The sequence below is a fragment of the Sceloporus occidentalis genome, unplaced genomic scaffold (genome assembly GCF_023333645.1).
Source record: "Sceloporus occidentalis isolate IW3139 unplaced genomic scaffold, rSceOcc1.0.p SCAF_21, whole genome shotgun sequence".
Classification (NCBI taxonomy): Eukaryota; Metazoa; Chordata; class Lepidosauria; order Squamata; family Phrynosomatidae; genus Sceloporus; species Sceloporus occidentalis.
In genome coordinates, this window is record NW_028317001.1 from 14,441,501 (window position 1) to 14,455,186 (window position 13,686).

At 43.2% G+C, this 13,686-nt stretch overlaps 1 protein-coding gene across 1 annotated transcript in view; it reads left to right on the top strand.

The window, feature by feature from the left end:
- The window catches only part of LOC149301651 (uncharacterized), a 51,615-nt gene that overhangs the window by 11,886 nt on the left and 26,043 nt on the right, over positions 1–13,686 (top strand). Inside the window, exon 3 of the mRNA XM_089484341.1 lies at positions 1,402–1,433. Coding sequence (XP_089340467.1) covers positions 1,402–1,433 — 32 coding nt within the window. The remainder of the gene's footprint in view (positions 1–1,401; positions 1,434–13,686) is intronic.

Consider the following 13,686-nt stretch of genomic DNA (forward strand, 5'->3'; position numbering starts at 1 on the left):
AAAAAGGATGTGGAGAAACTGGAGCATGTCCAAAGGAGAGCAACTAAAATGGTGAAGGAAGCCATGCCCTACGAGGAATGACTTAGGAAGCTGGGGATGTTTAGCCTAGAGAAGAGAAGGTTGTGATATGATGGCCCTGTTTAAATATTTGAAGGGGTGGCATGTTGAGGAGGGAGCAAGCTTGTTTTCTGCTGCTCCAGAGCTTAGGACCCGGAACGATGGATGCAAGCTACAGCAAAAGAGATTCCACATCACCATTAGGAAGAACTTCCTGACAGTAAGGGCTGTCCGACAGTGGAATACACTCTTTCCTCAGAGTGTAGTGGAATCTCCCTCCTTGGAGGTCTTTAAGCAGAGGCTGGATGGCCATCTGTCGGGGATACTTTGATTTGGATTTCCTGCATGGCAGGGGATTGGACTGGATGGCTCTTGCGGTCTCTTGAAATAATTATGACATAGAATCAGTCTACTGTTTTAAGTCTATATTTCTCAAAGTTATTTGGGACAATTTTTACCTGCAAGGTTTAGGATTTCATTTTATGAACTGATGTTTATCCTTATTGCTAGGATGCAGTTTACTTATTGTGATGCTTTGTGATACTTGTTTTTACTTTGTTTGTTTTTTTAAGCTGGCCATGTGCCATAATAAATTATTCATTTATTCATTTGAATTATTTTGCAACTCAAGATAAAGAACCTCCAAGGACCTGAATGAAATCTACTGTGTCTGTGACTTATTTTTAAGTGTGGAAAGTGGTCAGTGTATTGCCAATACCTATATCTAGATATTTGCTTCCATACTTTGCCATGTTATTGTTGAGCTGCATCTGGGAGCGTCAACGTCAGATTGTAGTGTACATTGGATTGTGAACGCGATCGAAATTCAGAGCCAACAAGGACCTGAGAGGCGGTGTGGTAATCCCTTTTGTTTGAGGTATGTGCATCAAACACCCACTGCATTCAATTCGTGTTCACGCCATTCTTTCCCCACCCAGGAAATATTCTAAAGAGATATAAACCTTCCCGAACCCTCAGTTTCTGCCCAAGCACCAATTTCAGTATAAATATCAGGCCCAACTTGCTGTTCTTCAGTGTCAGTCCAGTTACAGACAGACACTCTGTTTGTTTTCTTGGCTAAGCACCTCAATGCACTCACCAACCCCAATTGTCGCAGGAACTACTGACCTCTCCCCATTCCAAATCCTCAACAATTGGGATAAAGCTCTGGATAGGTAATAGATACCTTTAACATCTATTCACCACTCCCACCTTTGTTACCTAGATCTTGAACACTTATATATATAGTATGTGTGTCTGTGTATTTTCCTTTCCCCCTAAATGAAACACAAAAACCTATTTCAAATGCCTCTGACATACTGTTTGATTCAGGACCTGCTATAGCTGGGCTGGATCCAGAGGTCACTGTTGCCCCAGTAAAACTATCTCGTTCTATTGAGCTAAGTACCAAATTCCCCTAAAAACATAGCACTTGCGGGTGTCCTCCCCAGACTCCAGCATTTTCGGTAACAAAGGGCCTCTTGAATCAATCATGGAGCTAAGCAAGCTCAGGATGGAAAAGAAACATTAGAGAAAAAGCAGATTTTTTGTTCCCCTTTCTTCCCTTCATAGACACTACTCATAACTGATCATAGAATCATAAAATCGTAGAGTTGGAAGAGACCACAAGGGTCATCCAGTCCAACTGACTGCCCTGCAGGAACTCTCAATCAAAGCATCGCCGAAAGATGGCGATTCAATCTCTGTTTAAAGACCTCCAAGGAGGGAGACTCCACTACACTTCGAGGAAAGAATATGTTCCACTATCGAATAGTCTTTACTGTCAGGAAGTTGCTTTAATTCTATAATTCTAAAGTGGAACCAAAGCACTCTGACAGTGAATGATGAAAGGGCCCTCAGTCTTCACTGGAAGGGCAATGGATTCAGGTTCCTTACCCACAAAGGCCACATTCTCATAATTCTCCATCATCACAGAACTGTATGTAAGTTTCTGCTTCTTTGTCAACAGTTTCCATTCCTCCTCGGTGAAATATACTGCTACATCCGCAAAGGTCACCTGCAATAGAAAATAGCCTTATCCAGAGAGTAACTAAGCAAAAGGGGAGGAAAGCACATGGTGCATCGCAAATATTATTTCAAGACTTCAGAATTCAGTCCAGGAAATAAACTTTAAATTCTGCAAGAAAGCAAAAAGCTACAGCCTTTGAGATCCAGTTTGTCTCGAATCCTTTCAATATAATATACAATATAATAAACAATAAATTTAGACCATTTCTGAGATATTATTGATTGACTGGGATACTGCTTACCCCAACATGTAAAGTATATTTAGTCACCAAGGAATTATAGTGAATTTAGCCATATCTCTCCTAATTTCAAAAACAGTTCTGGGGAGTACTCTGGGCTTGAGGGCCACTGGGCCCATCCCCAATTTAGGTTCAGAGAAATTCTTCCACATCCCTCAGCATTTCACAGATGGGCAAAGCAAGACACATGTGGACAAGCAACAGCAGAAGGAGTTCAAGATGGCCAGAGTTGTTAATGATGAAGATTGCACAAGCGAGGAAGGGCACAGCAGTTTGCTTTTGCTTCCGACTCCTGGCAAGGGCAAGGCCCTGCCCCTTTCTCTCCTCCCCTCTCCCTCTTTTGAGTTGATGCGTTGGACACGTCTTTTGAACTTGGAACACATTTTGCAGCAACTGAAGTGAACTGAGAAGAAGAGGGAAAGTGGGAGCAGGAGAGAGAAATGGGTCATTTTCAAAGCCCTTGAAAAAATGAGGTGACATTAAGCAGGACTCCCTCTGGCAAACTTGGACAGTTGTTCTCCGCTTGCTTTCATGAGCCAGCCCAGCAATGACCCAGATGAAACTAATAGTCAAGATGGCAATTTACCAAAGAGTTGTTGCACCTCGGCAGCCTCTTCTTCTTGGAGCTCAACTCCATCTGCTTGGCCTCTATGTCAGCCATCAGGTAGGCAGGGGGTTCCTGGTGGGCCTGCACTTTGGTCACTTCCAGCAAAAGATACCGCAAAGCAGTGTACAAGGGGGCCAATATGAAGTTCCTGAGAAAAGAGACCAGGGTTAGGCTTCGTTTGGAAAGAAACCTTGTAGCATTCAAAGCCACAAAGATGGAGTTCAAGCATCCTGCTGGTGACATACGCAGGTGACATATGCCTCCTTTGGGCCAATTGAGAGGTGGGCATCCCTTCCTCCCTCTGCACCAAACAAAGCCCCTTGGACCTAGCATAGACTCACAGCAGCTCCCCTACACAAGTTACTCCATACCTTGTTAGATTAGCTGGGGATCAGGGGATGGGAAATTGGAAAAGGCCCTGGTTATGTCCCCATAGCTAGATGTGCAATGAGTTTATCATCTGCTGAAACCTGCAGAGTTCCCCAGTGGCCCTCAGAGGAAAATGTCTTCGTTTTGCTTCTGGCTACAGAAACACAGCTGGATTCATCTCCAATACCTCGCACCAAACACTCTCACCAGGCAAGAAATGGTCATGCGGGATGGCTTCCACAACTCGATGGTAATACCTGGGTCAGTGAATGGCCAGTTGTAGCCTGATTCCACCTGGAGCAACACTGGAGCATAGAGGGTTCTGCTGGGTCAGGCTGTCTGGCCTGGTGGCCCCTCATTCTCCCAGTGGCCAAACCAGTTGCCGTCCATCCCCCAGGGAGGCCCCCGGTCAGACAGGGCAGGAAAGGAGCTCTCTCTTCTCTAGTTGTCCCATGGGATCCAGCCCTCCTCCCCAATTGCCATGGCAGCCTTCTGCATGCAGAGAAGTCACAATCCTGAGAGTGCCTTTGCCCACATAGAGATTGCCCATTTTCCACACTATTGCCTGGCCATGTTGGCTTGGGAATGTCCTGTTCTTGCCACATAGAATCATAGAATCATAGAGTTGGAAGAGACCCCAAGGGCCATCCAGTCCAACCCCATTCTGCCATGCAGGAACTCTCAATCAAAGCATCCCCGACAGATGGCCAGCCAGCCTCTGCTTGAAGACCAAGGAAGGAGACTCGACTGCACTCCGAGGAAGGAGTCTATTTCAATGTTGAACAGCCCTTACTGTCTGGAAGTTTCTCCTAATGTTGAGGTGGAATCTCTTTTCCTGGAGCTTGCATCCATTGTTCCGGTTTCTAGTCTCTGGAGCAGCAGAAAACAAGCTTGCTCCCTCCTCAATATGACATCCCTTCAAAAATTTAAACAGATCTATCATATCACCTCTTAACTTTCTCTTCTCCAAGCTAAACATCCCCACCTCCCTAAGCCATTCTTCATAAGGCATGGTTTCCAGACCCTTCACCATTTTAGTCGCCCTCTATGATTCTATGATGTATATCCCAGGTGGAGAAATTCCGGCCCCTGGGCTGAATAAGACCTATATTACTTTATGGATCTGATCCAAGACCTCCCCTCATTTCACCCCCTTTTTCATTTAGACACTGGTGAAAATAATCATTTCATTTTTCCAAAAGAGACAAATCTCTGAGTTTAACTGCTGTGTTAATAATAATAATAATAATAATAATAATAAATGTATGTATTTACCACCTTTCCAAAAAGATCGGAGCGGTTTAAAAATTGACAATTACAAAATGTGTGTGTTTGTGTGTGTCAGTCATAGCAGGAGCATGAGGTATGTACCTTCTTCCTCTGCTTGCTAAAGCCACATAGAAATTGAGGCATGAAATTTGTGTGCATTGTTTCTGAACGGATCTATTGTCAAAATCACAATTTCTTCACTTCTCCTTGTATATTTTTTAAAAAGATGCACAATGCTGAATATGTTGCACTTATACAACAAAAATCTATAAATGTATAGGTTTATGAGTGAAGATTGCATCCTGGATTATGCTCATTTTGGGAAGTGAAGACATAAGTAAATTTATTATATAAACCCAGTGAAACAAATACCTCACAAAACTCTAGTAAACACCACATACACACACAGTCCCCATAAAACGGACTTGCTGGCGCACTGTGTGTCTGGGGTCTGGAAATCTCACTTCCACCTTTTGGGAAGACAATGCTGCCAGAGATTGAATTTGGGGCTTTATTCCTGCAAAGCATGGGCTCAGTCTCTCAGCTGCAACCTTTCCACACAATCCTGGACTGAAACATTTAAACAAAGGTCCTCCTTCAGCTCCAGGAATAAAGGCCTACCTTCAGTACAAAGACCCTGATTCCTGCAGCCCCAGGAAGGCCTCTTCTGCAGTCCTTTAAGGCCGGAGCTTCCCTGGGTCAGAGGCCGTCTCCTCAGCCGTAAAGAAGGGTTGCTCTGAGTGCGAAGGAGGAGGAGGTCCAAGGGCTGAGGGAGGGAAGGCAATGGGGAAAGGTCAGTGCCAATGGCCATGGAGGGCAGAAGGTGACAATGCCTAGGAAACTCCTCTGAGTCCCAGCCATTCTAGGAATGAGTGGCAGGAGTGAGTCCAGGGGGCTGAGGGGTCTCCTTTCCCAAAGGGGGAGGCAAGGACCGGTGGGAGCCCACCATCTAGGGCCCAAAGGGAGGGTCTCTGTCCCAAATCTCTCTTCCAGTCCCCAAAGCCCAGCCTCCCACTGGCCCTGGGTCCCTGCCTCCCCTTCCTCAGAAGCCCACAGACCCCTTCCTTCCTTCCTTCCTTCCTTCCTTCCTTCCTTCCTTCCTTCCTTCCTTTCTCCCGAAATGGAGGGCCAGAGGCACAAAGGGACACACTTCCTTCCTTTTGGCCCAAGGAGCCTGGCCTCCTTCTGACTCTGGAGCCTCAGGAGAGAAAGAGAGGCCTCTGTTCAACTGAGGCCTCAGAGAAGGTTCTGGAACATTATTCCGCACAGTCACAAGCAGCACAAAATGGCCATAAGAACACAAAATGGCTGCCTCTGCCTGAGTAGTAGATACTCTAAGGAGATAATTATAATAAATAACAAAATATAACTGAAATATAAGTCATACAAGATATTAAGAGTCTTGCAGGTACAATATTTGTAAGTATATAATATTCAATTCATAAAAGCTATTAAATAAACCTAAGCGTCCAATTCTGAGACTAACTTCCAAGATCCGCTCTTTAACTCTCTCTCTCTCGATCTCCAACCGACACAATTCCCCCAACTGTCTCTTGCTCTCTCAGGCCTTATATCTCCTTCTCACGGAAGGTTCCAGAAGGACCTTCATCTTGCTCTCTGATTGGTCAAGAGAGCCTTCCGTAGCAGTGATGTCATTCTGCATTTGCATAAACCTCCCTTTTCTGCCTGAAGAAGACCTCCATTGACTGGAGCCCAGTCATTACACTTTCCCAAGGCAAGGCTTGCCCCTATTTCCCAATGTTGTTCTTGGGGTCTGCCTTCCAGTTGTTTCCAGGTCTTATGGTGACTTTATGGGAGTCTCTGAAGGGGTTTTCTTGGCAGGTTCCTTCAGAGTGGGTTTCCCATGGCCATCCTCTGAGGCTGAGAGAGTGCAACTTATCATCATCATCATCATCATCATCATCATCATCATCATCATTTATTTCTATAGCGCTGTAAATGTACACAGTGCTGTACATACAAATGGTCAAGTCAATAAAAATAAAACCTGCCAATCTACAAAATATGTATAAAACAATAGGCAATAATATAAAATAAAATTGGTTAAAATAAGCAAGCAACAATTAGAAACATCAACATGAGGGACGTTTTCGCCATGCTTCTGGGAAGCAAACAGAGGACACCTCAGTTTATGGCATTATATTGATCCTGGGGTCCCACAAAACATGGCGGAAATGCCCCTCACATCCCAAGATCACGAAAAGATCCCAGACATTTTTGACCGCTGTGGGTTACAGAGAAGTCCCTGATGCATGGAGCCGTGGGTCATGCTTTGCCCACCACATTTTTAACCTGAAAGGGAAGCCCAGGGTGGGATGGGGAGAATCTTTTAAGGCATGTGTTATTTAAGCATGAGCTGTTTTACATTATTTCAAATGTGTATTTTTATTTCTTGCAACGTAGTAGGGCCCAGGGCAGTTCACCAATGCTCCCAGAAAGGGATGTCGGAGAGGACTATTTTGGGTTCTTGGTGGGAACAAGCAGTTGTATTCCATGGGCACAAAAGGAAGGTCCCAGAAGGTCCAATGCTTCAGACAGCGACTCCTCCCCAACCGCAGAGGCCCTGCTCCTAGGTCTCTGGCCTCTCAGCCTGGACAGGCATGGCTTCTTTTCCAGGGAGCTCTCCATTCGGCCTCCCTCTCTCCTCTCCCAAAATGGAGGACAAAAGAAGGTTCTGGCTACTAGGATTGCCATGACTCTCTTCCACAAAACTCCAGACGCAAGTCTACAAAGCATATACTACAACTTTTTTCACTCAGTTAGTAACAAAGGTGCTACAAGATCCCTTAGGATACTGATATTCCTGAATAACATGGCTTATGGTTGAATCTGCACAGCAGAATTCATGCAGTTTGACATTGCTTTAACTGCCATTTCTCAATGCTATGGGATTCTGGGATTTGTAGTCTCTTTTCACACTAGAGCTCCCTGAGAGAGGCGACATAGCTCACAAAACTACAGATCCCAGATCTCCATAGAATTGAGCCATGGCAGTTAAAGCAGTGTTGAAATGCATGATTTCTGTAATGCAAATTGAACCTATGTCTTTGAATCCTAGCCCCTTGGAAGAGACCTTAGCAAAGGTAAGTACCCTTGACTTCTATGGGGCAGAGAGGGAGGGAGGGAGGGAGAAAAGCCCCAAACAGCCATGAGACGAAGAGGGATTCCTACTCTAGGGATCATATCCAGAGGTTGCCATGCTGCCCGGACCATACAGCAAACCACAATCACACCCACAATCCACAAAACAGGGATACCTTTAGTGGCCAGCCAAAATGCACAAAATAGTTAAAACAAGCTTTTGAAGCTCAACTGGGTTCTTCATTGGGAAAAAGCGTTAAACATCAAACAGGAGAAAGGTATCACTGTTTTGTGGAATTTGGAGGTTATTGTTTGCAGTGTGGCCTAAATACCTTCTCCTGGATATGCTTTCTAGATTTCAGGATTCTGTACTTTTTAAAACTTTATTGGTAAAAGGGGAAAAAAAACCTATGGGTCCAACAACAATAACACAGATACAATTAAAAGACTTGACAAATACAAATATTCACAAGCGACAAAACTTGTAAAACATACTAAATTACATTGAAACTCACCATACATCCAACCTCAGATTCCACAACAAACAAACTAAAAGACTTCCAAAGTGTATGTTATTTGCTGCGTCTTTGTTTTCTCTTTATCCGTTGTATGCCCTTCAGTCTTCCTTTCTTTTTTGATATAGTCCAGCACTTTATCCCAGTCTTCTATCAATCTATACATTTTAGTTTTGTTTTGTTTCTGTAAGATCCTTGTGAGTTCATCTGCTTCCAATGCATCAAATAGTCCTAACAGCCTTCCTCTACTTCAAGAACTTTCCTTTGTCTCCATTCTTTTGCTAGGGTCATCCTTGCTGTTTTTGCTAGGGTCATCCTTGCTGTTGTGTCACACCTTCCCCCGTTAATCACTGGGCAGTGAATCCTATCTTTCCCATGGCTCCCCACATTTCTCCTAACCTGATCCCCATTCGGCCTCTCCCTGTCTCCCTGCTTCCCTTCCTCTGTTCCCTCTGGAACTGCCGCTCTGCTGCCCCTAAAGCAACAGCAATTCATGACCTTTTTCTCTCTAAATCCTTTAACCTCCTCGCTCTCACAGAAACCTGGCTCCCAGCCCATGATACTACAACCTCTGCTGCCCTTTCTTTTGGTGGTCTCTCCTTCACCCACTCCAGCCGCCCTGAGGGTCGAGGAGGAGGGGTTGGTATCTTGCTATCTAACTCCTGCCAGTTCCAAGTTCTATCTTCCCCACCAGCTATCATTCCTCTTCTTTTGAGTTTCATCCTATTAGACTCTTTTCTCCTCTACAGCTCCGTGTTGCAGTTATCTATCGCCCTCCTGGTTCTGCCACCCAGTTCCTCTCAGACTTCGAATCATGGCTGACATTCTTTCTTTCAGATTCAGTCCCCACTTTGATCCTAGGTGACTTTAATATCCACGTTGATGATTCCAATAACCCAACAACATCTCGCTTTAACTCTCTCCTGGCTTCTTTTGGCCTCCAACCACACTCCAACTCTTCAAGTCATTCTCTTGGTCACTGTCTTGACCTGGTTCTTGCTGCAAACTGCGCCATTTCTGACTACCTGGCACCTGACTTTCCACTTTCTGATCATCATTTAATCTCCTTTCCTCTAGATGGATTAGGGGGGGAAATAGACAATTTAGCTAAAGAGATATCAGGAGTAAAAGTGGAGGTGGAGGAAGTATTAGAAAGAACGGAAAGTCTGGAAAAAAAACAGAAGAATTGGAAAAAGGCTCAATTAAGGGAACAACAGAGTAATCTTCTGCAGCAGGTCAGATATAGGGAAAGGGCAATTAAAATTAGGGAAAGTAAAGAACAAGACAAACAAATATATGACAAAAGTATACCTATGCTGGCAAAATATGTGGATATTGAGGAGGATTTGATGGAGGCACAGATTGATAAGATATTTAGACTTAGCTCAAAGATAGCAAAGGAAAGGAAATTGGACAGAGACATTACGGTATGTTTTACAAGCTCAAGGATGAGAGAGCAAATATTGCAACGAAATTATGAGAAAAAATTGATTGTGGAAGATAGAATAGTGGAAATTTATAAGGATTTTTCATTGCAAATAATTAGAAAGAGACAGGAATATAAATTCCTAACAATATTCTTTTGCAATAAGAATGAGGTAATGTACAGATGGGATAAGATAGAAGGAGTGATCTTTCATTACCATCAGAGGAGATATAGGATAAGTACAATAGAACAAGGAAAAGCCTTTTATGAGAGATTAAGCAGAGATAACAGAGAGCAAGAAGAAAGAAATAAAGAAAGGGACAAGAAGGAAGGAGAAAGTGTAAATAGACAAAGAGAAGAAAAGACCCAGAGAAAAGGGCAAGGAAGGAGAGATAATCTAGGGATTAAGGAGGTAAATACTGACAATTTGGGAAACAAAAGCTCAGAAGAGGGTTACTCAGGAGAGATAGGAAAGTCTACATAAAAGACATAAGAACCTCTCTAAAAGGAAAATGGGGCTTAAAATAGTTTCGTGGAATGTAAAAGGAATAAGCCAAGAGAGAAAGAGAAAGCATGTAATGCAGTATCTAGGGAAGAATAATTTTGATTGATTGTGTTTACAGGAAACAAAAATAAAAGGTGGAGATATAAAATATTTGAGAAATAGTAAATTGGGGACATTATTTTGTGCCACAGTAAATAAAAGGAAGAGGGGAGTTGCAATCTTTGTGAATAAAAGGTATGCAGCAAAGCTACTGAAGAAAGATAAAGACGGTAGATTGTTGTGTGTGGAGATTTTGATAGATAATGTTAAATATGTACTGATTAATGTTTATGGGCCATTAGAGAAGAAGGAAACCTTTTATAGAAATTTGGCGGAGGTTAAGAGAGAAGTTGATAATGACAAATTAATCTTGACAGGAGATTTCAATGGAGTTCTAAATCCAATTTGGGACAGGAAATCCCAGAAAAAAGTAATTAAGAAAAGACAAGGAAAATTACCAAGAGGTTTTTTGTTTTAAAAGAGGAATTTAATTTGTTAGATGTTTGGTCACATTGTAATGGGAACAAAGGAGGGTATACCTTCTATTCAGATGCACATAAATCCTTCTCAAGGTTGGATATGTTTTTCGTGACGAAGCAACTGGTTACTAAAGTGAAAAAAATGGAAATTTGGCCAAGGACGATGTCGGATCATAATATGATAGAGCTGGAATTAAATATAAATTGGGACCAAAATATAGGATAGAGAATGAAAGAGGATATCCTAGATGACGAAGAATTTGTAAATAAGGTAAAGAGAGAGTTAAAGATGGTTTTTTAAAGAAAACAGTGGAAAGGAGGTAAAAATGAAGGTTGTATGGGATACTAGTAAGGCATTTGTAAGGGGACTATTTATACAAAGAACAATGGAAATAAAAAATGAGAAAAGCAGAAAGAGGAAAAAATTAGGAATGAATTTAAAATTAGAGAACAAAAACTACAACAAACAAAAGGGGATAAAAATAATGAATGAAATAAAACTATTGAAACAACAATTAGAGAAAAAATGACAGAGGAAATAGCTATAAATTTAAGAAGATCAAAGCAAAATCAATTTGAGAATGCTAATAAAATAAGCCGACGGATGGCTAATAGATTAAAGAATGAGAGAGAAAAGAAAATGATAACTAAAATTAAACAAAATAACACAATCATAACGGAACAAGAGAAAATTAAAAATACTTTCACTACATATTTTGAAAAATTATTTGAGGAAAAAGGTGAGCAGATATATATTCAGAAAATCAGTTATTAGAAATAATTGATAAATATAATGAAATAAAATTAAGATCAGAACTATAGTGTTTAGGACTTCAGCTTCCAGGACTGGGTGCAGTTAGCATATCAACTGAAGGAGATAATAGGCACTCCTCGCCGTCACATGTATCTGAGCTGACATCTGGAGTGATGGATCCAGGAGCATCCCCCAAACTACTAACATAGTCCTTTAGGGAAAGTGTGACCCCTTATACAGGTGGATCACACGTGTCAAACCTCCATACCTGGATTAGGATCTCCAACATTACGCAGCTCTGTCTTATCTGGATTCAGCTTCATTCTGTTTTTTTCTCATCCAGCCCATTACTTCTTCAAGACATTCATTCAGAGGGGAGATGCCTTTCTTAGTTGACGCTGAAGTCCGGGACATGGAGAGATATATCTGGGATTCCTCAGCATACTGATAACACCCAATGCCATGTCTCCAGATGATCTCTCCCAGCAGCTTCATGTTTATGTGTCCTAAGGAACATCAGATTTAAGCTTCCTCTTAGAGGACCAACTATCCCCAAGATTCTCCATCTAGAATCTGCCCAAGAGATAGGACCAGAACCACTGCAATGCATTGCCTCCTCGTCCCCAATTCCTTCAGACGTTCAAGAAAGATGCCATGGTTGATGGTATCGAAGGACCCTGAGAGATCCAAAAGCACCAGCAGGGTTGCACTTCCCCTGTCCATACTCAAGCGGAGATAATCTACTAAGGCGACCATAACAGTCTCGACTCCGTATCCCATCCTGAAGCCAATTTGAAAAGGGTCTAGATAATCTGTTTCATCCAAGACCACGTGGAGTTGAAGAGCAACAGCTTTCTCAATCATCTTGTTTAGAAATGGAAGATGGGAGACCAGTCTGTATTTGTTCATGTCCAAGGGATTTAGGGAGAGCTTTTTCAGAAGCGGCTGTACCACCGCTTCATTTATGGAAGATGGAAAATAGCCCTCCCTCAGAGATGCATCTATGATATATCTCAGGTAAGTCCTAAGTGCATCTCCTCCTTGGATGACTAGCCATGAAAGGCAAGGGTTGAGAGGGCAAGTTGTCTTCTTCACACTTCCAAGGAGCTTGTCCATGGCTTCAGTACTCACAGATTTAAATTGATCCAGGATGATCCCATTCACAGAGTCACTGGACAACTCACCTATAGCATCAGCAATAATGTCAGCATCCAAGTTGGCTCTTATCTGAGAGATTTTATTTGCAAAATGGTCATTTAAAGCATCACAGTGAGCTGTGGAAGGCTCTAATAATGGGTTCTGGGGGGGGGGGAGTGCCTGAGTCAGGTCCCAGATTCCCCCCTCCTCCCCCCAAGACCCCAGAGAAAACTCCTCCCCCCCAAATAATGTTGTTTCCAATGCTATTGAAGCCTATGCTGTGTGGTGCTCTTTATTTGGCACAAAAATCTTCTCCAAATGAGGCATCAGAAGGCAGGGCCTCTCCTCTGCCCCACTTTCCAGGATGGAGGGGGCTTCTCAAAGCCCTTTTTATCTTTGGACCCCCCTCCATGGTCTTGCCTGTCTCCAATGGTCCCCCTTCCCTCTCTTCTCATGATAACCCCCAAGTACCAGGGCCCCAAGGAATCCCCCGAGGAGGGGGAAGGGAAGGAAAGAGGGAGAGGAGACCTGGCAGGCCCCCTGTGTTTTGGTTGGGGGGAGAAGAGGGGATTCCTTCTTCTTATAATCCCCAAGCCCCCCCCCCCCCCCGAAGACATTCCAGCCATTCCTCTGAACAAACAACGGTTTCCCCCCATTTCCATCCTTCCTTCCCTCAGAACAGAGTGTGAGGGCAGCAATGGCTTTAGGGCTGAGACTGTGCATGCGCACATACATCCAAAGACCCCTTCTGATCATGCGCAGGGATCACCAGGGCTTTACTGCTCCTGCTGTTTATTCCACTGGCGGCCTTTGAGGGAAGGGAAGGAGTGTGCCGGGGGTTCAGTGACCTCCCCTTCCTTCCTTATTTTGAGGACACTTCGAATAGGCCACAATGGAGCCCAGGAAAGTCAAGAAAGGAAGGCTCTGCATTGGAAATAAAGTCTATGTATACTGTATGTATGTAGATATAATACACACACACACACACACATATACATATATATATATAAATGTATGTGTGTTTGCCTCTGCTGTTCTTATAGCTGGGAATGGAGATGATGGCTGAGGAGAGAAGAAAGGGTAAATTTTGGGCAAATGCAGAACTTCTGTACACCAATGAGTCCAGTCTGTTGAAACAACAAAGAATTTTATTGAGAACA